The sequence below is a fragment of the Enhydra lutris genome, unplaced genomic scaffold (assembly GCF_002288905.1).
Source record: "Enhydra lutris kenyoni isolate GAN:26980312 unplaced genomic scaffold, ASM228890v2 scaffoldscaffold10, whole genome shotgun sequence".
In the NCBI taxonomy this organism is placed as follows: domain Eukaryota; kingdom Metazoa; phylum Chordata; class Mammalia; order Carnivora; family Mustelidae; genus Enhydra; species Enhydra lutris.
Genome location: NW_019154094.1, coordinates 4,751,356 through 4,776,813, shown reverse-complemented (window position 1 = coordinate 4,776,813; position 25,458 = coordinate 4,751,356). Strand labels below are relative to the sequence as shown.

General features: G+C 50.7%; 2 protein-coding genes across 3 annotated transcripts in view; one reads left to right on the top strand and one right to left on the bottom strand.

The window, feature by feature from the left end:
* LOC111144287 (solute carrier family 6 member 20) overlaps positions 1-8,568 on the top strand; it is a 31,775-nt gene extending 23,207 nt beyond the window's left edge. Inside the window, exons 9-12 of one of the 2 annotated variants that reach the window (XM_022498528.1) lie at positions 1,788-1,992; positions 3,767-3,926; positions 5,483-5,648; positions 7,307-8,568. In XM_022498528.1, the coding sequence (XP_022354236.1) occupies positions 1,788-1,992; positions 3,767-3,926; positions 5,483-5,648; positions 7,307-7,456 (681 nt within the window). In that variant the 3' untranslated portion in view covers positions 7,457-8,568. The remainder of the gene's footprint in view (positions 1-1,787; positions 1,993-3,766; positions 3,927-5,482; positions 5,649-7,306) is intronic. The other variant, XM_022498529.1, reaches the window with a different exon arrangement.
* A 5,051-nt stretch (positions 8,569-13,619) lies between these two features.
* The window catches only part of LOC111143885 (SAC1 like phosphatidylinositide phosphatase), a 61,305-nt gene continuing 49,466 nt past the window's right edge, over positions 13,620-25,458 (bottom strand). The window contains exons 14-20 of the mRNA XM_022497913.1: positions 23,471-23,609; positions 21,429-21,498; positions 21,235-21,307; positions 20,419-20,512; positions 20,211-20,303; positions 19,230-19,287; positions 13,620-15,474 (exon numbers count right to left, since the gene is read on the bottom strand). Coding sequence (XP_022353621.1) covers positions 15,338-15,474; positions 19,230-19,287; positions 20,211-20,303; positions 20,419-20,512; positions 21,235-21,307; positions 21,429-21,498; positions 23,471-23,609 — 664 coding nt within the window. The 3' untranslated portion in view covers positions 13,620-15,337. The remainder of the gene's footprint in view (positions 15,475-19,229; positions 19,288-20,210; positions 20,304-20,418; positions 20,513-21,234; positions 21,308-21,428; positions 21,499-23,470; positions 23,610-25,458) is intronic.

Genomic DNA, 25,458 nt, shown 5'->3' with positions numbered 1-25,458 from the left:
GGCACCCCAGACATCTTCCGGGATCATCATCTCCCTTAAAACGCGTTCCTTTAGAGCAGCTTGCTTTTTTCCCTCTTTAGTTTTAATTCCAGTATCGTTCCCGGGCTGTATTCATTTCCGGTGTATAGCACCTGCTTCTTGATAAATTTCCTCGGATGTCGTCTGTATGCTAATGCCGATACTCAGTCCCCTCTTTTTAAGGACTGTCTCCCCTGTGTGGAAGGTCCCAGGTTTATAGTTATTTTCTCTGGACACTTTGGAGAGGTTTGCCATATGATTTCAGTTGCCTTGAAATTTCCTGTCCTCCTCCGAAGCTCTCGGCTGCCCCATGCTTTCGCTCTGATTTCTCTGGCCCATCCCTTGAACTCTGGCCTCGGTAACTGAAGCATGGATGTATTTTGTATTCATCCGACATGGGTTGGATGAATACGCCAGGATGCCCCCAGCCCCAGGGTGGGTTGGGTGAGGTTGGGGCCTCCTGGAGCCACAGATCCACGTGTCTTTACCAGTTCTGGAAAATTCACACCCCTTAACCTCTTCATCATTGCCTGTACTTCTCTCTCTCTGCTCTGGAATTCCTTCCGGACCTCCGCATCCTGCCACTGCATGTCCACTCGCTTCTCTTTTATGTTTTCCCAGCTTCTTATCTTTTTTTTTTTTTTTTCGTTGTGGATCCGTTCCTGGAATATGCCTCCCGGTTCCCTAAGTTTCTCTTCAGCTACAAGTCGTATTTAGCTGTTGATGGAGCCTGTCGGTTCAGTGATTTGTTAAACACGATTTTTTTTTTTTCCCTCACATTTGCTCCCCATGCTGAGTTTCCTGGGATACGCTTACTTTTGGCAGTTTTATCTTCTGCTTCTTTGAAAAGGTCCTACATAGCTATTCCAGGGGTGGCCTTGGGCAGGAGAGTGAGGGCAGTCGGTTTCCTGACTGACACCATGGAGAATTTGTTGGCTCATGATAATAATGATAAAAAGCAAAGCCAACTTTAGCAGGTTTTGTTACTGTTTGTAAATTCTCTACAAGGGACCACCCCCTGTTGTCTGCACGCAGAGCTGGTGAATCCCACTATGCTAATTGGTATGCCAGAAGTCTGCCAAGCCAACCGGTGTCGGCCATTCTGGGGGAGTTATTCCTAACTCTTTCCTCCGTGGCTTGTCGTCTTTGGGTTTATACATCTGTTTGCAAGCTCGCTGCTCGATCTCTCTGGTGGTCCTGCAGGTCTAGATTGCAGGAGTTTGCCCCCAGAGTGGGTTTGCTTCTGCTGCTGGTACCCAGGGGGCACCCTCCCCCATGCCCCCAACCCCAAGACCTCTTCCAAACCTCTTGGAGGGTTCGTCTGTAAGCGGGAGCTCCAGGCTCTGGTTCCACAGGTGGCTATCCCTGCAGGGCTCTGGCTACAGAGCAACCCTGCCCTCCCAGGCCCCGTGGCTTCACCCACCCACCTCGCCTCCCAGCCACTGGGGCCGCACAATGCCTCAGTGGCCGTCCTATTGGAAGCACAAATTATCCGAACCTTGTCTGATTGTATTTCATCCCGAATGGACGTGAGTTGGGGCAGGAGATGGGAGCTCAGTGTTCCAAAGTGATGAAAGGGGCTCCTCATGGCTCACGTGTCTACCCAGCCCTGCTAAGCCCGAGGGGCCCGTGTGCACATGGCAAACCCCAGCTCGGCCCGTGGCTTCTCCTGGCCACCTCCCAGGTCCCGCAGGTTGCTTTGTATCGGGTGTGCTTAAGGAGCCCCAAGCCCCTTGGGTGGGTAACTGCTATCTTCTCACCATGGGCAGGCGGTCCAGGGCACCGGCTTGTCTTTCATCGTCTACACCGAGGCCATTAAAAACATGGAGGTGTCCCAGCTGTGGTCAGTGCTCTATTTCTTCATGCTGCTGATGCTGGGCATTGGGAGCATGCTGGGGAACACGGCGGCCATCCTCACGCCTCTGACTGACAGCAAGGTCATCTCCAGCCACCTGCCCAAGGAGGCCATCTCCGGTGAGTGGGCCCATCCATGGGGGATAGGGGACTCAGGGAGGGCCAGGCATGGTGCACAAGCAGATGGACGAGCCTTGTGGTCTCTTGTCCTTGGGGCCGTGTGGGATTCGGAGTGCATGACTCGCCTGTGCTTCTGGTTCTCCATCACGGGGAAGGATGGTGGCCACCCCAGCCTTGGGGAAGGCCACACTTACCAGCATGGTGCTCCAAACTCTTCAGGCCAGGAGACAATCTGCTCTGGTCTTTGTTTCAATCGAAGCATAACACTTAGAGCATGTACATTTCCTAAACACAATCTCAGTGATTTTTACATGTAACCACCCCCTAAGTCAAGATACAGAGCGTTTCCAGCACCCCCGAGAGCCCTTCCCCACCTCTTCCCAGTCCACATGCTCCCAGCCCCAGAAGCCACCTCTTCGTGACTGCTACTGCTTCAGGATCGTTTTCCCGCTCTTGAACTTCATATACATGGAATCACGCTGTCTGTGCTGTATGTCTCTTGTCTTCACCAAACTCGATGCGGTCCTCCCCATTGTTGCAAGTGACCATCGATCTGTCCCTTTCCTGCCTGCGTGATAGATGATCACCTAGAAGACCACCCAGCACTGTGTATCTTCCCTTCTGCTGTCGTGGGCCATTTGGGTTGCTAGGGAAGGAACGTGTTTTTCTGATCACGCATCTCCCTGCTTCACTCCATCACCCATCTGCTCCACCATCATACCTGGTGATAGAACCCAGTGGCCCCCCACTCCTGCCCACGATGACCCCATCCCACCACATCTAGGACGTCCCTTCTCCCAGCCTCATCCCACCGAGCTCACATCCCATCCCCTTAAAATCCTGGCCAGCCAGATGGAGCTGCCCACCCCTTGTCAGAACCTTCTAGCACTGAGCATCGCTCTTCCCACATGGTCTCTGTGGCCACATGCTATGTGCCGTTAGCTCCCAGCCAGCACATAGCCCCTTCCTCGAGGTGTGTCCCCTCAAGATGGCACGGGGGCTTGGTGACGGGTGGGACATGGTGTGGCGGTGAGAAGGGCAGGTGGGAGCTTAAGGGTCAAATACTTCATGGGGTCCCTGGGGGAGTCTGCCCGTGGAGGCTGGTTCAAGAACCTGGGTTCTGGAAGCAGAAGGGCCTCTGTCTGAATCCTGACTTCCCCTCTTAGATGCTGTGGGATGTTGGGAAAGTCCTCCTTATCTTTGAGCCTTGGTTTCCCCAGCTGTGAAAGGGAGCTCCCCAGGCTATTGGATCCAATGCACGAGACGTGCCAGGGGCACGTATAGTGGGAGCTGGGTAGACATTCCTGTCTTCCTCTCCCCTCCCTACTCCCTCTTCTGGCCAGACATGAATCCTCTCTAGGAGGTTCTGAAAGGGGTGCCCTGATTCACCTCCGTGAGCTCAGAAGCTGAGTTGTAGGGGTAAATGACATCACCAGACCCATAGGCTGGGTGGGACCCACCCCCACCCCCACCCCCACCCCCACCCCCACCCCCACCCCCACAGCATGGGGAGACAACAGCACCCACAACTTTCTCTTTTCCGCTGAGCTTGACGCCCCCTGCAGGACATCTCCCTGAATTAACATTAGTGACTTGTGCAGACACACACTCCTTGGGACACCTTTGTTGTCCCCTGAACACACACACCTGTGGCATACAGAGGCAGAGAGGCCAGTCCATGGCTAAGTCCCCCTGGGGTCTGTGGCTCCACATAGGAAACTGGATGAACAGGTAGGCGTCTCAGGCAAATGAGCGTGTGGTCTTGTGGCCCCAGGTCTGGTGTGCCTCGTCAACTGTGTCATTGGCCTGGTGTTCACCATGGAGTCTGGCAACTATTGGTTTGACATATTCAATGACTACGCGGCCACGCTGTCCCTGCTGCTCATCGTGCTGGTGGAGACCATTGCTGTGTGTTACGTGTATGGGCTAAGGAGGTAAGGAGGCCCCACCCCTGACACCTGCTGGGGGAAGGGCCCATGAAGGCCACGCCCCCACGAAGGCCTCGCCCCACAAGGAAAGCAAGTCCACAGTTTTCTCCTCCAACTTGGCACTGTTTTTCCCTTGGCCCAGCTAATTCTCTGCCTCGCTCCCACCTTCAACCAGTATCTCGTCTTTCTGCTTTCTGTATTGCAATGGGAGTGGGGAGGACCAGCCATGACCCTAGAAACCAGACCCGTTGAGCCATGTTTCCCTCTGTGTCCCTCGAAGCTCTGGGGTCCCCTGTCACACCAAGGGACTTACACATGATCAAGTAATTTCGGGATGTCACAAATAAGAGAGAGTCAACATTTCTTTCCTATAGGACTACTTGGAGCCTCAAAGACCACTGTGAGTCTCAAAGGGGGTATAATGTGTAGCATGTCCAAAACGTTTTCGGTCAAGAAAGACTTTGGAATCTGTCCTTCCATTTGCTATCTGTTGAGGACATTCGGGTTAGAGTGACCCACTCTTCCTTGTTTTCCCAGGACCAAGGGGTTTCCTGAGACGTTCAGTGTGAACACTGGGGACGTCCTGGGTCAGCCGGGACAAGTGGGTCACCTAGATGTGGTAGTCTAGAGGGAGAAACAGATCGGTCCCCTGAGAGGGTAGGTGTTTCCCAGGAAGAGAGAAAGTTGCGGAAAGAGGACCAAAAGGCAGGGCCCAGGGGAGATGCTGGAGAAGGGACACAAGTCCATGCAAAGGGGTGGTACTAAGTGGTCAGGGTTGGAGGGAGGGAGAAACCAAAGGTGCCTCGCAGAGCGGAGTTTGTAAGCAGCAGGACCCAGGAATGGCCGGGAGAGGAGAGTCTCTCGGCTCGCCCAGGGGACAGCGCCATCTAGCGACCACCGACCCACAGTGCCATGTCACCCTTCGTTCCACAGCCAGCTAGCTCTTCCCATATCTCTCTATCCAGGCAAGTTGGAGGGGGAGCGGGGATGAGCAGGGGATGTGAAGGGACAAAAGAGCGTGTCATCTTGAAAAATCTCAGGCATTCACATGAAGCACAGGACCCTTCATGGCCTGAAACCCAGGGTCCAGCCAGGTCAGCAGCAGCACGGGAACAGGTGGCTGTCTGCAGGCTTCTGTGGGAACTCAGCACAAGCCACAGGCCCAAGCGTGGCAGGTGGCTGTGACTACCGCCGGTGACGGTCCTGCCTCACCCCACCCCACCACACACCCGCCCCTCTCCATGCCTGCTTCTCCCGCCATGGGGAGTAGCCCTTATGGTCTACACCAGCAGCCTTCATCCAAAGGTGGCACCAGGAAGGTATCTTCTGATGTCCCTGTAACCATGAGGCGGTTGCTTTGCTGCCCTGCTCTGTGGCGGCCTCAGCCCTTCTCCCCTCCCCACCCCGCACGCCCTCTCCCCAGGTGTCAGAGAGGAACCCCAAAGAGGTCATCATCGGTGGTGCTCAGAACAGGATCTTTCTAAGCAAAGGGATATGAAAGCTGGAGCCGTCTTGCCCCAACAGCATGGATAATCCTGACTTTCGCTGCATTTTCCAAACAGATTTGAAAGTGACCTTGAGGCCATGACCGGTCGTGGCCTGAACTGGTACTGGAAGGCCATGTGGGCCGGCATGAGCCCCCTGCTCATCGTCAGCCTCTTTGTCTTCTACCTGAGTGACTACATCCTCACAGGGACCCTGCAGTACCAAGCGTGGGACGCCTTCCAGGTACCCTCCGGCTCTGGGCCCCCTGGGCTCCCTTCCAAGCACCGGCTTTACGTTCGCTGAAACCGACCCATTTCCCTGGGGTGGGCAGGTCAGTTGTCACGACACAGAAACACTACCCAGGTAATGAAAAACACTCAGCTCAGGACAGCAGAAGTGGGCTTTGGTTTTTCGCTGTGTACTCCAGTAAAGAGAGTAGGATTCCCTCCCAGGACTTCCCAGGGGGCCTCTGGAGGCCGGTAGAAGGTCTGCCAGGTGCTGGTTCCCACCCCTGACCTCTGTCCACTTAGGCCTCCTCGGGGAAGGCAGAGCGAGCCTGGAGGGCCCGGCCCCTGACCCCCGGAAAGCATGGCCCCTGGAAGGGACATTGCAGGAGCCCTAGGGGACTTGCATCAGCACTTGGGTGCCGGATCCTGGCAGGGTCCGGGTCCGGGTGCGGCTGGGACAGACAGAACAGGCTCGCTTGGGGCTCCACACAGCTGCTGTGCCCCAACCGGAAGGACAGCGTGTCAGCATGTGAACAGCCAGGGGCCGCACGGGGACCCTCGGCCTCGCGGCCAGGCCAGCTGTCCCGATACAGACGCGCTTTCATAGAGAACGTGATCGATAGTGGCTGAAGGCGCCCCCAGCCCTGGTTCCAGCGGCTGCGCTTCTCCAGCCGTGGCTGGGGGACGGGGGTGTGTCTTCCCCAATCCACAGCAGCCTGATACATCCGTAAAATGCAAGGACAGTGAAGCACTTGAAAAGTGACATGAGGAGAATAGAGGAGAATATTTGCAGAGTACAAGCTCCCATCACTTCTGATACCCAACAGACAGAAGACGAAGCGGTCACATTGCTACAACAGCTTCTCAATGCCTCCCCCCGCCCTGCCCCAGTTTCTGCATGGGTCAGGATGGAACAAAAAAAGGGAATAGGCAAGCAACAGAAAGTTCGCGGGCTGGTTTCCCACACCACACCCTAAGCAGCGTTTGGGGTCACAAACCACGCTTGGGCCACAGCAAACACCTGCTTCCCCTGGACGTAGCTGTTCCGTGGCTCCCACTTTTTGGCCTCATTTCTCATCAGCTTTAATTCATGTGCATTCAGGGAAGCGTCCAGCAACTGAATCCAGAGGTCCCTCAAGGTTTCTCCTGACCAGAGCTGTGCCATTCAATGGGGCAGCCAACAGCCACATGGGGCTGTGCCCATCTGAGTTCACCACAACTGCATACAATTTAAAATTCAGTTCTTCACCCTCACCGGCCGCATTTCCAGGGCTCAGTAGCCCCCTGTGTCTGGTGGCTGCCATGTTGGACAACCCTGATACGGAACACGTGTGTCATTACAGAATGTTCTGTTGGGCAGCACCGGGCTCAGGTTAGCCCCCTGCACATAGGTGCCCCTATTGGTGCCCCGAAGGGAAGGCCCTTGATTATTCCTGTCGGTGATCTTTCAGAGGCAGGGCCAAAATAGTGGCTGTATGCACACTAGCTGAAGTTCACGGAAGAGAGAGAAGGCAAGGGGGACGGCAAGCGGGGGGTGGTCTATCCAGCATACTTGCTGGTGAGCTGCAGAGCCAGGTGGCCCCGGACAACCCCCCACCCCCAGCACACGCCTCTCCACCAGGTCAACCTCTGCGTGCAGTGGTTTCTTCCTGCTGACCCTGTTTCCCCTTGCAGGGACAGCTCGTGACCAAGGACTACCCCCCATACGCCTTGGCCGTCATCGGGCTGCTGGTGGCCTCCTCCACCATGTGCATCCCCCTGGTGGCCCTGGGGACTTTCATCACACGCTGTCTCAAGAGGGGAGACACGCCCCCCGCGGCCTGAGGACTGGGCTTCCCAGAGACCATGCTCAGCTGCTCCCTGTCCGGCAGCTACGACTTACAGACGGAATCTCCTTGGCTGCTTCGGACAATATTTGCTCCAGAAACACTCAGCCTGTCGTCTTCCTGAGTTCGTCAAGAAGGACAGTGGAGGAAGAAGGTTCCCTTGGGAGGACCCACACCCCACCCACGGAGCAGCCCCTGCTCCCCTCTGTGCCCCTCCCTGTGACCAGAGACACGGGCTTTTCAAGGCCAGTCTGGAAGACAACTGCTTTCTTGACTTTAGGGAAGTCCTAGAATTAGGCCACACTGTGAGCTGAAATTTGACTATAATTTTCATGGAATAAAATTTAAGCGACTTTTTTTTTCTTCTGAAGAAATCCCAAAATAGGAGAGGGCAGTTGTTTTTTAGATCAGCTGGAAGAGAGGTTTTCTCCAAGTGCCTAAGATGACAGCCGAATGTCACTGGTGGAAAACCAGGTCTCTCTTTTTGAGTCCCTGTGAATATGTAACTGCTGGGTCCTTCACTAACACGACCGACTGGCCAGGTGGATGGAGGCCTTTGCTGGGGTCCAAAAGGGGCTCACTTCTGTGATCTGAGGTCTCTCACGGTGGGTCCAGGCCCGATCCTCCCAATTACAGTGCGCAACCCCAAACCACCCGAGAAGTCCATGCAGACAGCCCCTACCACTGGATGTTGGAAAAGATGCCAGAACCACTTGTGGGTGAGGGCACAGCCAACTTGTTGTTCTATTTGGACATGGCGGCCAACTCATTAGAGCAAAGACCATGAACGTCACTTACAGTCCATCTTAAATTATTTGTACATAGGTTTTCTAGAGTGTAGAAAACAGAGCCTTTTGGAACTGAAGACACCATATTTATGATACAGCATCAGTCCACAGTGCCAATGTCCCCTGTCTTTGACCGCAGTAAGTAGGTCAAGGTTATCCCTAAGCGGAGAGGGCCGCTTCCTGCCCTAACATTCTGTGCTTCCTGGACATACAGGATTCAGTGAAGTTTCTTTGGGTAGATTTGTACAAACATCTTCGCAGACACTTAATTGGAGCATTAGTTGGAGGGGTTTGTTGGTGGTTTTTTGTTTTTTTGTTTTTTTAACTTCATTTTCATGGCTCTAAGTGTCCTATATAACAAAAATAGGCATTAGGAAGGTCTTTTGCCTTTTATAGCCATCCTATCAATATTTCACAACTTCACCTCATTATTTAAAAAAAAAAGTCACTTGCCTCTAGAATGCACCAGCATTTCCTAACCACAAATACTCAGTCCTCTAATTTTTTTCATCAGAGGGTTTAGGGCCAACAAACCTTACCTACCAGAGCTTGAAGAGTGGGCACGCTCCATGTCAAATACACAGCACAGTCTGTTCCTGAATCCCTACAGAGAGGAACCCCCCCCCCCCAAGCTCACAGGCACAGTCATGGTCTTGCAACATGGGCCACCCCTCCTGGGGTCTGGCGTCAGTGGGGTGTGTCAGTCCTAAATGCCAAGTAGCCTCAGGACCATGGGGCCGACGCCGTCCTCATTCCTGTATTGAGTTACTGTATGTCCCTGCCGCTACCCCTGGCCGGCCATCTGAACCACTTGGGAGCGAGGCTTGCCGTCTCCCCGTGCGTACCCAGGCCCCGCCCGGAGCCAGCCCAACCCGAGGACCAGGGCCCCACAATGGGTCGTGCATTTAGGAATACTTACATCAAGAAGAACCTTCAGACATTTAAAAGCATTTTTGAGTCCTTCGATTGTCATGGACAAACCACTAATACAGAATAATTTTTGCACCCAAAGCTGGACAGATGAAATCCCGCTGTTCTAGAATAATGTGCTCGAGCTAAAGGCCTCGGGTTTTGGTTCAGTTTTATTCTGGTTCCTGTGAACTTCATGAAGGGCAGAACAGTTCTCAAGCATCCTCTTGAAGCCATAGTTAAGTCCTGTCTCGAAAAAATCCTCGGTTGACCATTTTCAGGGTATTGCATGGAAGTGGTCATCTGGCGTTCATCCACCTGCCTCCCAGAGAGCTGGAGGGGAAAAGCGACGTTCCGTCCCTGTCCACGTGACAGTCACCTAGATGCCATGGCCAGATCGCGGGCTCCAGGGAGCTTTCTATTAATGCTAGAGACCTAATGGCCCTTGGCTTAGCTCTAAGAAATCAGGGACGGAACTATCTGGTTTTTAGCAATTTTCCCCATAAATAAAACCCTAGACAAGTGTATCTGTAAGGTTTTGGTTATGTACTGGCTGCAGTTTTAAGAGCTTTCCACACAAGATTTTCCTGCATTATGTAAAGAGACGAGTTGATTTGGGAAACATGACAAATAAAGGAAGATCCAGCCAGTGTCTCGTTTCTGTCCCCTTCTCCGTGTTTCCCCCAAGCGGCCAGGGAAGCCACGCTGCCGCAGTGGACAAAGACCCGAATGGGATGGTCAGATTCCCTAAGAAAAGCCAGAAAAATGTCTAATTTGCTGCATGTAAAACAGGTGTAACCTCTATCTTTTCAATCCTTCTGACGGGCATCCTGGGCAGCCTGTCTGTCTCAGGGTCTGGCTGAGACCATAAGAAACCACGGTAGGCATGAGTGTGCCCTTAACAACTATGCTGGGGGCAGAGGGGGTGTATGCAAACTGCTGTGTTCGACTTTTGTCTGCGTTACATAAAAGATTAATCTCTGGCTGTTCCACTTGATTGACAGAAAAGCTGGGACAGAGAATTAACTCCCCGATCAGTTTTTACTTGACATTAGTCAGGGGAAGAAAAATAAGTAACAGATTCAAACATCCACTTGAAAGGCTAAAACATCATTGACAAACAGGAAATTCTCAACCAGAATGTCGTGACCAGTCCCTGACATGGGAACCACTTCTCTTCCTGACTGTGGCTCACCTGCACAGTATCAGTGTTACTAAGAGCACCAACTGGTGGGTTACACACCAGTCCCGGGGTAGGTGCTGGGGATGGTGCTGAACACAACAGACATCATCCCTGGCCTTCCTGGCACTTACGTTCTGGGAGGGAAGAGAGACAGTCATGGGCAACAAATGAGTACAAACTGTGATTGTTTCTAAGAAGGCAAGAAATGGGTCAAGTGATGGTTTGAGAGGGAAAGTACGTCAATCAGGTGGTTGAGGAGGAGCTTTGAGGATGGAATGTCTGTCTAGACAGAGTCAACAGCATGTGCAAAGGCCCGGGGGTGAGAAAGAGCAGAAAGGAGGCCAATGGTTGGAATGGGGAGAGTGCTCGGAGGTGGGCTTGGAGGAGTAGGCAGGCTCGAGTCAGTCAGGCCTTGTGGGCCAGGCAAGGGGCTGAAGATTTTTCTTCAAAGAGCAACAGAACCCCACTGAGGATTTAACGTGGGCACCTTGCCCTGTGTGATCTGTAGGAGAAGATTTATATAGCACATATAACCAACAAACAACTCTAGAATATAAAGAAGTTCACAACAAATCAAGAAGGACAATCTAACAGAAACCGGCAAAAGACGTCAACAAGGCACAAAACAGGAACACCAATGACCAAAGAAGGAATGACAAAAAGATGCTCAGGGTCATCTGGGATTGGAGAAATGCCAGAATGCGATCAGTATCTCATCCGTACCTGCTAGATGAAAAAAATCAGGAAGTCTGGCATACCGAGCGCTGATAGTCACATGGAACCACTCGGCACGGAAATGGCACGAGTCCATTTAGAAAATGATTTCGTGTTATTCTTGTGTTTCTGGTTCCTCGTTCTCCTACTGGGGAGACAGCAGGGAGAGACACACTCCCACGGGAGCCAGGAGGCGTGGAGAAGGTGCACAGCTGGACCGAGTGCAAGAGTTACCAACCAGAAACCACCGAAATGTCCATTAGCATCAGACCGGACCGGATAAAAAGGAACATGTGATCTATTAAATCCGAATGGACACAGAGACGGTCATAAATTCATTCACTATAAACAAGCTGGCAGGAGGGGACGACAGCTGGGACCACCGAGCGGAGGAGTCCTAGAAGCATCACGCCGAGTGCGCACACAACGATACACAGATGGACTCGACTAGTAAGGCGAGGAAATGCAGCAAGAGCAAGCAAAGCCAGTGGAAAGCTCTCCGGGAGGACGCAGGGGTGGCCCTGGGAAGAACATGGGTCTCCCCAGGGGCAGGGTCTCCTTGACCCCATTCTGCTACGGGCCCCAACAGCACAGGAGGGAAGCCACGAAACTTTAGACTGAGCAGAGGTACTGGACTTGTCCAGCGAGACGCCTTCTTCCCCCAGCGCTCCTCCCACAGAGGGAAGGGAGCCCAGAGCTATAGGTAGCGCTGGGGGAGGTCCCTGCACACCGCAGTGTCTGTCTCCTCCTCCTCCCTCTCCCTTCTCCCCTGCCCCCGGCCCCCTCCCCGGTGAGCACAAGCTGCTGGTGACGGAGGGCCCCAGGCTCGGAGCCACACAGCCCATGCCCAGTGCAGCAGAGATGAGCGATGCCTGCCAGGCCCAGCCCAGACTGCAGGGTTTGGGGAGCAAAACAAATGGTATCGCTGTTCTGTGCCGTTCTGGGGGCTAATGTGCCACGCAGAGTCTGGTTACCAGAACTCGTCAGTCCTGGTCTAAGCTGTACCACCTGACAGGAGGCCACCGAAATCTCTGGGGCACCAGCCCAGCGTCTTGCTCCTCCCTGGCTGCAGGGGCAGGCCTCCTAACACGGCCCCAGGGACGCCCACCTCGTAGCACTCATGCCCCACCCCTGCATGAGCTGGACCCAGGGACTGGTTTCGAACCCACGGAGAACAGCAGACCTGACGACGTTTCTGAGATTCGGTTACGGGAAAGACTGGCACTTAGGTCTTGCTGGCTTCTATAAGCCAAGCAGCTGTGCTAGGGAGCCCATGGGCAATGGACAGGGCATTCCAAAAGCTTATCATAACACGTCTTTATTGGGCTACTTTCTTCTGACATTGGGACTCTTGGACGATAAAACCCCAAGACCTTGGTTTGTTTAAGCTGCTTCCCCCCATGCCACCCCTGGCACACCTCCAATTCCATTCCAAACTGACCCCACAAGTACAGCCCAGACCGTTAGAACCAAGGAATCTGGGTCACATGACTCTGGGGACCGGCGCCCCCCTACTCCTAGTCCCAGAATCCTCAACAGGACAAAGTTGGTCATTCTGGAGTGGCAAGTAAGAGCGCAGTCACCGCGGATCGCACACGGAGTCATGTCTCACTTGTACTGGATGTAAACAGGCGATGAGAGCATCACTGACCTTTCTCTTCGCCCCAGGAAGCAAGGAGCTAGAGATGAGCCAGCACATATACCAATTAGTGTACCAGAGGAAGGACAGACGGTCACAGGGGTGGGTGCGTGGGAGAGAATTCCTGAAAAACCCTTCGCAGGAAGCTGCTGGGGCGGCTCCCTTCAGTAGCCTGGGCAGGAGAGGCAGCTGCTGGAGCCCAGAGAGCCGACGCCAGGGACAGGCACGACATAGCTGGAGGCGGCTTGGCTCGGCTCGCGGCAGGGACAGAGGACCCCACAGCCCACCTCCAAGGCCTTTCATCTCACTGCCCACGTGGGCAGGGGGTCTCCGAGGTGCATTCCCACCTGTCGGGGACACATTACTGTGGCCCGAGAGATCAGTTTCTAATAGGCAAGACTGTCGCTCTGCGCTGGTGAGACCTGTTATCATTTTGAGAAACAAATTAACTTGGCGGGGCAGGGTGCAGGGGATATCTTTTTATGGAAAAGTACTTTACTAAATAATTCGCTGGTTTTATCTTTAACTAAAAATTACTTATACACACAGACACGACTTCTCAAGTGATAACTGGAAAGCAGGTTTCAGAAGGTATGAATTTTCTTGCTTCCTTACACTGTCTACTTTTCTATAAAGCCCCTGCATGCACTGCTTTGTGTGAGTTCTAAAATTCTAAAATACAGGGGCGCCTGGGTGGTTCAGTCCGTTAAGCATCTGCCTTGGGTTCAGGTCATGATCTCAGGGTCCTGGGATCGAGCCCCACATCGGGCTCCCTGCTCAGCGGGGAGCCTGCTTCTCCCTCTCCCTCTGCTGCTGCCCCTGCATGTGTTCTCTCGCTCTCTCTCAAATAAAATCTTTTTTAAAAAGTTGTAAAATAAAAAAAGAACCTCCCTTTTAAGACAAAGTATAGGAGTGATACCAACAGTGGTTAGAAAAGAGTATGACATTTATTTTCACTTAAGGATTACAGTACATGAATTTAGAAATAAAATCACGGCAGGGCCCTGGATACGGACACTTTTAGGCGCTACACACCGGCATGGTCCCCCCACTGTGGAGCAGCCACACGAGCCACACAGGCGGGGCGGCTCTCAGTGGGTCTTTGCTGTGGTTGTGGAAGTCAGTTCTTCATGGGAGATGCCCAGGGGCACTTGACTTACTATATTACAGTAGACATGAACCGAGTTTCAAACATTTCATCTTTGGAACAAATTATGCTTATTTACATGTTAAGAATAGGTAGCTCTGATCACTTCCCTCCTGGGAGTTTTCATGAATGATTTTAAGCTACAGAGGGCTTCCAGCTATTACCTCCTTTAGAGTTTCTAGAAGCAACGACTCTTATTAATGTTTATAAAAGATAATGTTGGGAAATAAAAAGTCATGTTGAAATAAAGGCGCTTTGAGAGATACTGAAGGACCACAGAAGGTCTTCCTTACTATTGAAAAAAAACTGTACATATTTTCCAGCACAACACAAATATTGTAGCAGGATTTAATCGAACGATTTTAAAACAGTGGCAAGAATACTACCCTACACACTTTTCTAATATTTAAACCTCATAATTACAGTTTGAATATACAGTCCAACTTAGAATCAGAACTACGCGCAGCTTCTAAAGCGTATTTTTCAGGCTTGTTTTTGCACATAAATTAACATTGAAGTTGGTCCTTGATTTGGAGAACTCCAACTATGTGGAAGCACGAAATTTCAGACACACTTATTGACACAAACCTTTCCAGAGTGAGAAGGGCTGATGGTGCCATGCGTGGAAAGCGGCTGCTGCCTCCAAGCGCGACACCACGTCCCGCCAAGAGTCTCCCGGAGGCTCACTCGGCTCGATGAACGGGCCCAGGGGGAGCAACACAGCCGGGAGGGAGGAGGTGGCCCACCGAGGGGCTTCTCCACGTTGGGGTAAATCCTTAAACAGAGGTGGCTTTGGACCTTTAGCGTAAGACACAGACTTTACATTCTTTGATTTCATTTACACCTTTTAAAAAAGATAAAGTCTATCGGAACTTCCTCTTCTTTACACTCCAGTTCAAGCTGGACTCACAGAGCGGCCCAACCGAAACTCCACTGGAACGCCAGGCCCGGCTCCCCTCCGCCCGACCAGGAGGTCACGGGCTTCCCCGGCTAACTACCTGACGTCTGCGAGAGACTCACGCTGTGTGAACAGAGGTGCATTAGCTCATTATTCACCTTTTAAGTTCAAAGATGTGTGGGGAAGTCTGCTTGCAATCAGGAACTGCCTTTACAGTGACAATAAGGAAACTGAGCTAGAAAAATAATTTTACCATTTTAAATACGGAAAGAAGCTAGATCTCTTAAATATATTACTTATTCTGCAAGAGTTGATTAAATCGACAAAGAACAGATTCCTTCCGCTCCAGGGGCTGGATTCAGGTTACCTTTTAATTACAGAAGAGCTTCCAATTATAACTAGAGCCGTCCCAGTAGTGAAGAGATGGTCAAGGCAGGAACTTTGGGCCGATTGTAGGTCCTCCCCTCAAACGGAGCCCAGGGCAAGCTTCTGGAGAAAGGCTTTCGAAAGACCTTGGGCCCACGTGGAAAGCGGGTCAGTAAAGACTCCAGTTCTGCATAATGGAATCTTCCAAGCCAAGCCGCTTTCCACAGACACAAATTCAGTCCATCTTTTCTTTCTGGACCAATCTGGGAGCATCGACAAAATCCTTGCCGTTATAAAGAATAATGAAAAATGTTCCAATACTTGCAACTCCCCAGAAGAGCACGTAGGCCAGTGTTTCTGTCCAAGTGTCACCTGTTGATATAAAAAAACAAAGAACTGGGGCACCTGAGTGGCTCAGTTGAGTGTCTGCCTTTAGCTCAGGCCATGATCCCAGGGTCCTGGGATCGAACCCCACTTCAGGCTCCCTGCTCGGTGGGGAGCCTGATTCTCCCTCTCCCACTCCCCCTGCTTGTGCACTCTCTCACACTCCCTCTCTCTCAAATAAATAAATAACCTTTTAAAATAAAAAATAGGAAAAAATTTTTTAAAAAAACAAAGAGTTGGTAAATCAAAATCATTTTATTGAAGGGCGCCCAGGTGGCTCAAATGGTCGAGCATCTGCCTTTGGCTCAGGTCATGATCTCGGGCTCCCCGTTCAGCAGGGAGTCTGCTTCTCCCTCTCCCTCTGCCCCTCCCCCCACTCGAGCGTGCCGGCGTGCACACGCTTTCTCTGTCTCTAACGAATAAATGGGATCCCAGATCCAGTTTTCAGCAGCTTAGCAACATTAAAGTCTAGTGTTTAAACATTACAATTTAAAGTTTCATCTTGACCACATCAAAGTTGATCAGCACATCTACAGGAAAAATACAACCACCTCTCAATTAAGGTTTGAACGACTGGATCTTGAACTCTGGCCGGCTTCAGAATCCTTTCCAGAGCTCGGTAAGACATCAGCTGCTGGGCCAGCCCAGAGATTCTGATTTGGCAGGATGGGGGCGGGGGGGTGGGCCAAGAATCTGAATTTCTAACAAGTTCTCAGATCATGTCAAGGCCACTGGCCCAGAGACCACAACATGAGAGCCACCTGACTAAACTGTGTGGTATCACACAAAAGGTCATTTACTTTAAGATCAGGTACCTTCCTATTACAAGAGGCTATCAGTAATACATTCGCCACAATCAAAATGCCTACACAAAAACTAACTTCACAAAACACACGCTTCAGAAAAGCTCTGTATGAAAGTGTATAAAATAAAACTCAGTAACAGATTTTAATGATCTATTGCACACAACACTCCTGATAGGCATTTTTGCAACATCTAGAGTTCAGGAAGGTTAGCAGCCAGGGGAAAAGATCTACTTTGCCCTTCTCCTTGCCGAGTCGAACCGAGTGCTGCTTTTCTCCTGCAACAGGCCACAGATGGGGAGCCCCACGGAGCAGGAGAGGGTGGGGGCACGCGCCAGGGGAGAACAGGCTCCAGGCTCCTTCTTCATCAGCTGTCAGAGTTCACGCTACCCTCATCCCCCATTCTCTAAAAACCCGAAGTACAGACTACTCAGACACTATCCTATCTAAACACCACAGGGCTCATCATTTCATGGCAATGAACTGACATAAGATGTTGCATCAATCTCTTTGTACTTAAAAACACATACGGGGCGCCTGGGTGGCTCAGTTGGTTGAGTGACTGACTTCGGCTCAGGTCATGATCCCGGAGTCCCAGGATCGAGTCCCGCATCAGACTCCCTGCTTACTGGGGAGCCTGCCTCTCCCTCTGACCCTCTCCCTCCTCAAGCTTGCTCTCACTCTCTCTCTCCTCAAATAAATAAATAAAATCTTTAAAAAAAAATACAAAGTTATGTGAGCACTAATGTTCATACCTTTGAGTTTTAAAATTCTTCTCGGACAAAAAAGAAAGGCAGTTCCTCACAAGCCCAACCGGGGACCATCCCCAAAGGAACTATCCCCCTCTGTTCAGGCTGAGCTGTCTGTCTTTTGACTTGCCTGCCTCTCTAGAGGCTCCAAAGGGAAGTCAAGAAAATACAGAACAGATCAAAGTAACGAAATGAATTCAACAGGACACAGGCTCTCAGAAAACGGCATCCGCTAGGCAGTGTTTTAAAGAAGTCAGGGAGTCGAGGGAGCGATGATCGTGGGTGTCAGAGAAATTGTGGCGGCAGGTGCTGGCTGGCCCTGTCCTCCTCCTTCCTGCCCCGGAACCGGACCCAGGACCCGAAGTTAGGCCACGCAGCTCTGCCTGTGCTCTAGGACCCCTCAGTCTGTTTTGTACTCAGAGCTAAGAATGGTTTTTACATTTTTAAAGAGTTGTAAAAACAAGCAATGGCAACAGAGATGATACAGTTTGGGAAATCTAGACTAATTATTATCTTGCCTTTTACAGAAAATGTTTGTGAACTGCTGCCCTAGAGTAACAGCAGGACGGCTCCCTCCCCGTGTGGTGACCGTCTACAATGCTAAATCCCCAGGGGATTGCAGGGTTGCAGAGACCAACAGGAAGCCTCCGAGAGCTTCCCCTCCAGAGTGCGCATTGGGGGGTGGGGTTAAGGGTCCCTAGCTCAGCAAACCTGTGCGGAGGGCTTACTATATCCTGGACACTGGAGACAAAACAATGAGAAAGACACGGTGTCTGCCCTCAAAGAGTCGCTCATCCAGTGGGAAAAACAAACGAGTATGCAAATCATGACACACAAGGAGAACTACACACAGGGGATGCCGGGGACACCGGAAAGGGACACCACCTCCAAAGAAGAGATCCCCAGGTGCTTATGCGGTCAGAGGACAAAGTGCTGTAAGAAAGGGACACAATGCTATGGAGATGAAAAGGGGATAAGGTCCAGGTGGGAGAAAAAAGGGTCATGGTGAGAGGGGCGCATGGGAACGGGGCCCTGCCAATGAGTGGGGCTCAGATAAGACAGCCCCTCGTGCACAATACAGCCAGCTCAGACTCCTAGCCCATAGCACTGGGAAGTACTTAACATAGACACATTTATCCTAAATGCTTATTAGCTTAGTAACACAGGAAAATACTGAGAGAAAAACAGTGAAGACCTTGTTAACACAAGTTCTTATCAATCTACTAAAAAAAAAAATTTTTTTTTTTTTGAGATGGGGTGAGACAGAATCTTAACCAGGTTCTGTGCTCAGCATGGAGCCAGGTGTGGGGCTTGATCTCAAGACCCTGAGATCATGAGCTGAGCTGAAACCAAGAGTCAGATGCTTAACCCACTGAGCCACCCAAGCGCCCCTCAACCTACTAAAGTTTGATGATGAGTAGTGTGTTCCTCTACTAACAGCATTTATTTGTCCAATAACAGGTGGCTGGTTAAATAAACTATATATCCATAAATGGATTTTAATGCAGCCATTACAAGTAAAGAACATGGGGAAATGCTTTTATTGCTCAGTGAAAACATTACAAAAAATGTGTATCTCACTTGTGAAAAAAAATCAGACACACTTACAAAGATTAAAACATCAAAATGTTAAGAGTAGTTAGCTTATCTCTAGAAATCAGGATGATGAATAATATTTTCTTCTGTCTTGCCTAACTGTATTTTCTGTAATTCTTATGTATCACTTGAGAGGTAAAAAACATAAAGTTTAAACGTTAGGTAAAAAAACAAAAAACAACTGAGGGTTGCCAGGGGGAGGGAGATAGGGAGAGGGTAGCTGGGTTATGGACATTGGGGAGGGTATGTGCTATGGTGAGTGCTGTGAAGTGTGTACACCTGGCGATTCACAGACCTGTACCCCTGGGGCTAATAATACATTATATGTTTATAAAAAAATTTAAAAATTATTTTAAAAAAGAGTATTAAAAAAACAAACAAACAAAAACAAGAAACAAAACAACGATTATCAGTATTTGTGATCCTATATTCTTCCTCCTGTCACATCTAAGGACTAATCACATCTGCTCGCTTTGCTCATGAAATTTAACAGGGAAACAGCAAGTGCCGTGAACTCGCCATCTCAAGACTCCGTACAAGGAAGTGCCACATTCTCAGAACTCAGCGTGAGGCTGTGAAGGAAGAGCAGACTTACCGGCCATCAGCAAACAGATAATGCACATGGAGAAGGCAACAACCATGATAATAGGCAACTGGAAAGAAAAATGAAGAGACACGCCATCACTTAAGAACGCTACTCGAAGGCCGTGAAGTCAGCTGCGCTTGAAAAAGAATAAAACCCTTCTGCAACCTGATACACACAGTAGCTGTTCCCAACAAAACATCGTTATTTGGGGGGGTTCAATCACAGCTGCCTGAGTCTTCAGACTGATTAGGACACATCTGAAGAAGCCTGGCTCTGGTCCAAACCCGGGAGGGCTAAGTGAGCAGGGCTGCCCACATGAGAGGCTGGGACACCAGCCAGCTCCATTCGGGGACACTGTGTCCGCTGGATGGGACCTCAGAGGGGCTCCTGCAAAGTCTGGTGAGCAGAGGAGTCAAAAAGGAGAGAAGTGTCAAAAACACACTCTGCCTTCCATGTTACTGGGCCCCAGCAACCCCTGATCGTAATGGGGAGTGGGGTCTTCTGGAAACGAGAAACCTTCCACGCTCCCCAGGCTCCCTTTTGCTCACGTGTTCTCGCATAGCAAGACAATGAAGTGTAGCAGAAAACAAACACCGCACAGTTGTTTCACTCTTTTCCCTCATCTTCTCCTCGGGGAAACAAAGTTTTTACAGTCCATTTAGAACAATTATAAAGTTTTCAATCAAGGGGAGTCGGCACCATCTACACCGTCAGACATAATGCTTTTAAAAACTTGAAAAACGGGGGCATCTACTTGGTGCAGTCGGTTAAGCATCCGACTCTTGATTTCAGCTCAGGTCATTTTCTCAGGTCGTGGGACCGAGCCCCGAGTTGGGCTCCATGATCAGCAGGGGGTCTGTTTGAGAGTCTCTCTCGCTCCTCTCCCTCTGCCCCTCCCCACAGCCGCTTGCACACATACGCTCTCTCTCAAATCAATTAATCTTAAAAAAAAAAAAAAAAAAAAAAGCTTGAAAAACAAAGGTTTCTTACAGCCAGGAATTTCAAATCCCGTGGAACACTTAAAGGACTATGAGATTCTAATTCATCCACTGAGTAGTTCCCAAGAAATAAGTCTATGGAATCCTAGAACAGAGTAAGAAAATCAGTAACTTCCAGTGTGATGTAATTCCATTACTCAAGAAAAATACAAAGTTAGGACCACCTGAGGCACAAACATGAGCACCAAACACAAACCCACCTGCCTAAAGCCGTCCGAGAAGTTGTTCTTGTAATACCGTATCAGGGAGTTCCAGCCGTCCATCAGAAGTCCCAGCTGGGTTCTCTTCCCGGTTCTGGTTAAAAGACGTGAATTCTGAGTTACAGATCTATATATTAAATTCTCCCACGGTTTTGTGGCCAGTAAGTATGGGGTATGGAGATCAGTGAGTTACAAAGATTTTAAAAATCAGCCCTGAAAGTATAAAGGAGACACCTCACAAAGGAAACCTCTAGCGGGTCCAAGAAATACACATTCTTCTCCTAAAATGTTACCTATTATTAGGCACAACGAGAGAAACACCGGGGGCCAGCTGCAAAGGTAAGAAATGCGAAGAGAAACACCCAGCCCAGGTTAGGTGGTCAGAACACAGCAGAGACTAGGAATCCTAGTTTGCTCCCAGGGAATCCCTATGGCAGAGAAAGACCCACACCTGTAACAAATCCCCAGTGCCTTGCCCTCTCCCTGACCAGTCCAGTCCTGGGAAGCCACAAGGACATCACCTAGCTGCTCCCCCGAGGTTCAGAGCCTCAGCCCCACCAGGGACCACAGTGACCTGGGTGCACCGCGAGCTCTGGGAGGGGTTGCGGGGCCTTGGGCGCCTCCCACACGGCATAACCGCCCACGGAGGCTTAGAACCCTCCAGCACCTGGGCTCCCCTCCCAGCAAGCCTGACTTGACCACTGTGACCCATGGCCCCAGGGACTGGGGCTCTGCTGCAGTCCAAAAGTTGCCGGGGCGTCCTGATGGGACTCGAGGCCTGTGGACCTGCAGCGCTACTAGAAAAGCACGGCTTGCCTGGTGAAGTCCGTCTTCAAGGCACCGGTGCCCGCGTACTGCTTGGCACAAGCATTTGCGTTGTCAGCCCAGGCTGTGAAAACACGGAAAAGTCAACGGGCAGTGATTTACGCGACAACCGGCGTTCCTAAATCCAAACTATTAATTTAATTCACCATTTGAGTAACTTTGCCTCTATCAAGGAAATTACCTACCGTTTTTGTAAATCTTCTCAAATTCATTTTGTTCTTCAAGCTTCTGTCCCACATGCAGAACTCCTAGTCTCTGGAATAAGAAGCACACCACGCGCAAGTGTAACCGATCGCAGCGCACGTGATTCAGGACCAGAGCAGACGGTCCCACACGGTACCACATGGTCCCTGGCTGCAGGCGGGAGACGCAGTCCTTGCCTATGACACAGTGGAGGGCTGGGGGAGCAGCAGCTCACCACGGCCTCCCCTGAGGACTCCTCCCCCTGCGCCCACCTTGTGCCCCAGCCCCACAGGAACAGAGGGGCCAAAGGGAGAGTGGCAATAGGACCCCAGCCATCACCTCCTCCTTCCCGGCCACCCCCAAACCTCTCACTGCCTCCACCCTCTAGCGTCCCTACCACTCCTGGCCCCAGGCTTCCCCTAGACCCAGCCCCAGCCCCACCCCTCCTGGGGCCTCATGCCACATGCCCACACCCACCTCCCCACAAACTGCACAAACACAGCACCCCTTGCACATGACCTCAGAGGACTCCTGGACATGCTGAATCCCCCTGTGGACTCCCCGAAGGGCACAGATTAGGAGCCCCAGCCTGGGTCCTCATCTCGGACCTCAACCACCTCAGAGTCCCCACTGTCTCTCTGCACCTCAGCTGACAGCTCACTATCTCTACCTCAGAGCCACGCTCCCACCCCAGACAGCGCAGGAACCCTCGTGGTAACCCTCAGCTGGCAGGGGGAGGGCACGGCTGGAGGCCCCCCACCAGCTGGCACCGACGCCCCAAGACTCTCGGAAGGTTGCTCAGATTTTACAACACCACATTCAGCTCATGGAAGAGTTAAGTATAGATTACAGAACCTGGTTCAATAAGCTTTTGTTTATCGGGCTTGGAAACCGTTCTGCGTGTTTTTTGCTACTGTCATTTCTATTAAAAAATATACCCTGACGTCAGTCCCACAGCACGAGGAGGACGGGTACAACACGAACTAGAGCGCGCTCAAGCAGGGAAAGCGCTCATTTGGCCTGCGTTGCTTAGGATTTAAGGGCACTTCACTTTAAAGGAGGTGTTCTACCTCCATAATGCCCTCCTGGTGTCACAAAATTATCCTAAACAAAGCTGAACTGTCATAAACAAAGGTTACCATTCAGGCAAGAAACCACCTGGCGTGCATTTTGTGTGCCCCTCGTGATAAAGGCCAATGTGACCTGGAAATCTGGGCTTTACGTTTTTAATTCCAAGGATAAACACAAGAAAATATTTATAGCTCCTCTTCTCAAATAGCCCAGTCTTGGTGGTAAAGCAAAGTTGTGCTGGAAACTTCTTACCTGAAGGTCAGTACTGCTAGCCAGTGATAAAACAGATGCACACAAAAACCACCCTGAGGTGCTACTCTGTGCTAACAGGAAAGAAAGTTTTAAATAAAAACAGCTCAGCGGGCCAGAGTTCAATGAAACGGACTCACTTATCGTGCTCGCTGGTGTCAGGGGGAACTGCTACGACCCTCTTGGAAAGCGTATTCTCTTTAACGCAGTAAATTCCACTTCTAGCCCTTAACCCAAAGGGAAGAATTCACGTTAATACTAACGTGCAGATTTGGTCTCTACAGTACAATTTACAAGCCAAAAACGTAGCAACTTAGTAACTGCAACTCTTAAAACAACTATGGCTCCTCAAAATCCTGCAGGAAAAGGCAGAATTAAACACTCTGGAAATGGGCGTCTGGCTAGCTCAGTCGGTGGAGCACGCAGCTCTTGATCTCAGGGTCGTGAGTTCAAGCCCCGCGATGGGTGGAGAGATTACTTAAACATAAAATCTTAAAAAAAAAAAAAAAAGCCCCCAAACTGCGTACACATACGCTGACCACAGGTATGGAGATGTGCACACCTATGGACGGGAAGACAAAAACACAAAAGCTGGGTCAGCGTAGGCAGCACCGTGAATGTTTTCTGTCCTTTGCTCCTGTAATGGTTCTTGTTAAGGTTTTTAAGGACGCAGCTTCTTCCATTTTGGGCTCCACTGCGGACTGAGAAGAGACAGAGCGCGCACCTGGAGCTGGGCCTGCAGCGAGCGGCGCGCCAGAAGGCTCTGGATCACATTGGTTCTGTCCAGACAGTCCATGCAGTTGCTGCGGAACACGCCCTCCTGGCTCGTCACCACCATGCCGGCCGCGTCCACTAGAAAATAACTACAACATATTTGTATAAACACCCTCATACCACAGTCAGTCTGACGCACTGACGACCAACTCTCGCGTCACGGCTCCCGTCGGAACATCATGGAAACCGGCACATTCAAGGGTCGGATGGGAAGCGCGTGGCCCAGGGGTGTGGGATGACTGGAGAGCCAAAAAGAAGTTGGAAGAGCTGAGGCCAGAAGCAGGACCCCCTCTGCCACAGCTGTTCATCATGGCCCTGTGTATCAAGATTTCTCGAAGCATGACCCTACACAGTCCGTTTCAGAATTCCCTGACCTGTTTGCCAGAAATGAACACACTTGGCCTTGAGATAAATTCAAGTCAGAGTCTCCGAAGCAAGGAAGGGGTGGAAATTGTGCATTAAGAACACTTTTAAAATCTTTCTAAAAATGGGTAATATATGCAAATACTACGAAGTTGAAAAGATTCAACGGGGTATTTGAAAAATCAGGTTTCCTTTCTCCCCTTCACCACCCAGGTGTCCGCACTGGAGCCAACCATGGTCACCGATTCCTGTGTTTTGTTAATTTTTAACATTTCCCCAGATAATCTATGAACTAAAAAACTGGACAAAGTGCCCTGTGGTGGGGAAGAGCCGAGGCCCCAGGCCTTAGCTCCTCAGGTAACTTAGCAGCTGGGTAACTACAAATCATCACCCTCATCTCTCCGAACCAAAGTTTTCATCCACAAACCCGAGGCGGCGCTGCTCCAAGATTGGAATAAGGTCACGCGCCGTGCGCAAGTGCTCAGCAGAGTGCACGGACAGAGCACGCCATGAACAGCAGGTAACAGTAGCTTTACTGCAATTACTCCCCAAAATCAGAATGGGCAGGGAAACACAAGAGATTTACCAGGGGCCAAATAAAAATCATGACCTTAAAAGTAAGGGCCCCCAAGAAAATGCCAAGGCTAAAAATCTAGATGAGGGTCATGCAGAGTTGGTGAGGTTCGTCTGGAGCTGGTGTGTGTAGTACTTTTGTGGCCATGAGTGCAGGGGGGCGCCGGCACCCATGAGGACCTCAAAAATATATACCAGGTATTTTACAAATATTACTTCTTCAACTATACACTGAGCCTATAAGGTAGTAATATTATCTCCACTTTACAAATGGAGAAACCAAGGTTTGAAGGTAACTAACTCACCCCTGGATCACACAGCTAATAAGAAGCACACAGATTTTGGGGATTTGTGGGTGGCTCAGTCAGTTAAGCACCTGACCGTTGATCTGGGCTCAAGTCATGATCTCAGGGTCATGAGACAGAGCCCCAAGTCAGGCTCCATGCTCAGTGGGGAGTCTGCTTGTCCCTCTCCCTCTGCTCCTGTTCATATGTGCTAATACATCTAAATCTTTTTTTTTTTTAAAAAGCAGCAAATTTCAAAATGAGATGTGTAAAACCCTGAAGCCCAGATTCTTTCCACTTCCCCAAAAACCCCCAGGAAAAATGTCCAGAGAGGTCATGTGCAGGTCATTGGTAAAGCTCCACTGTCCCCATGGAACACAGTGGGTGGGGAGGGAGAGAGATCCTGGGGTCAGTCCTCCTTTCTCACACTCTTGCACGACAGCAATTAAGGGGCAAACTAAAGGAGCCCCCTCCTCTGACAGTGTCCCAAGTCCAGCTGGTGTCACTCTAGCCCAGTAACAAAGTATGTCAGTCCCCCTTCACTAGCTGCTCCGGACAAAACCTCGTAGGAAAAGAGCAGATTTAACTAACTGCATAGTCTACTACTTAATATGTACAAAATATTATCTCTAAAAACAGAAATGCCGAGGGAAAAAGCTCTACTATGTTACTGTGCAACTAACACGAAAAAGTGCCCGTGGGTTGCCAGGGATAGAAC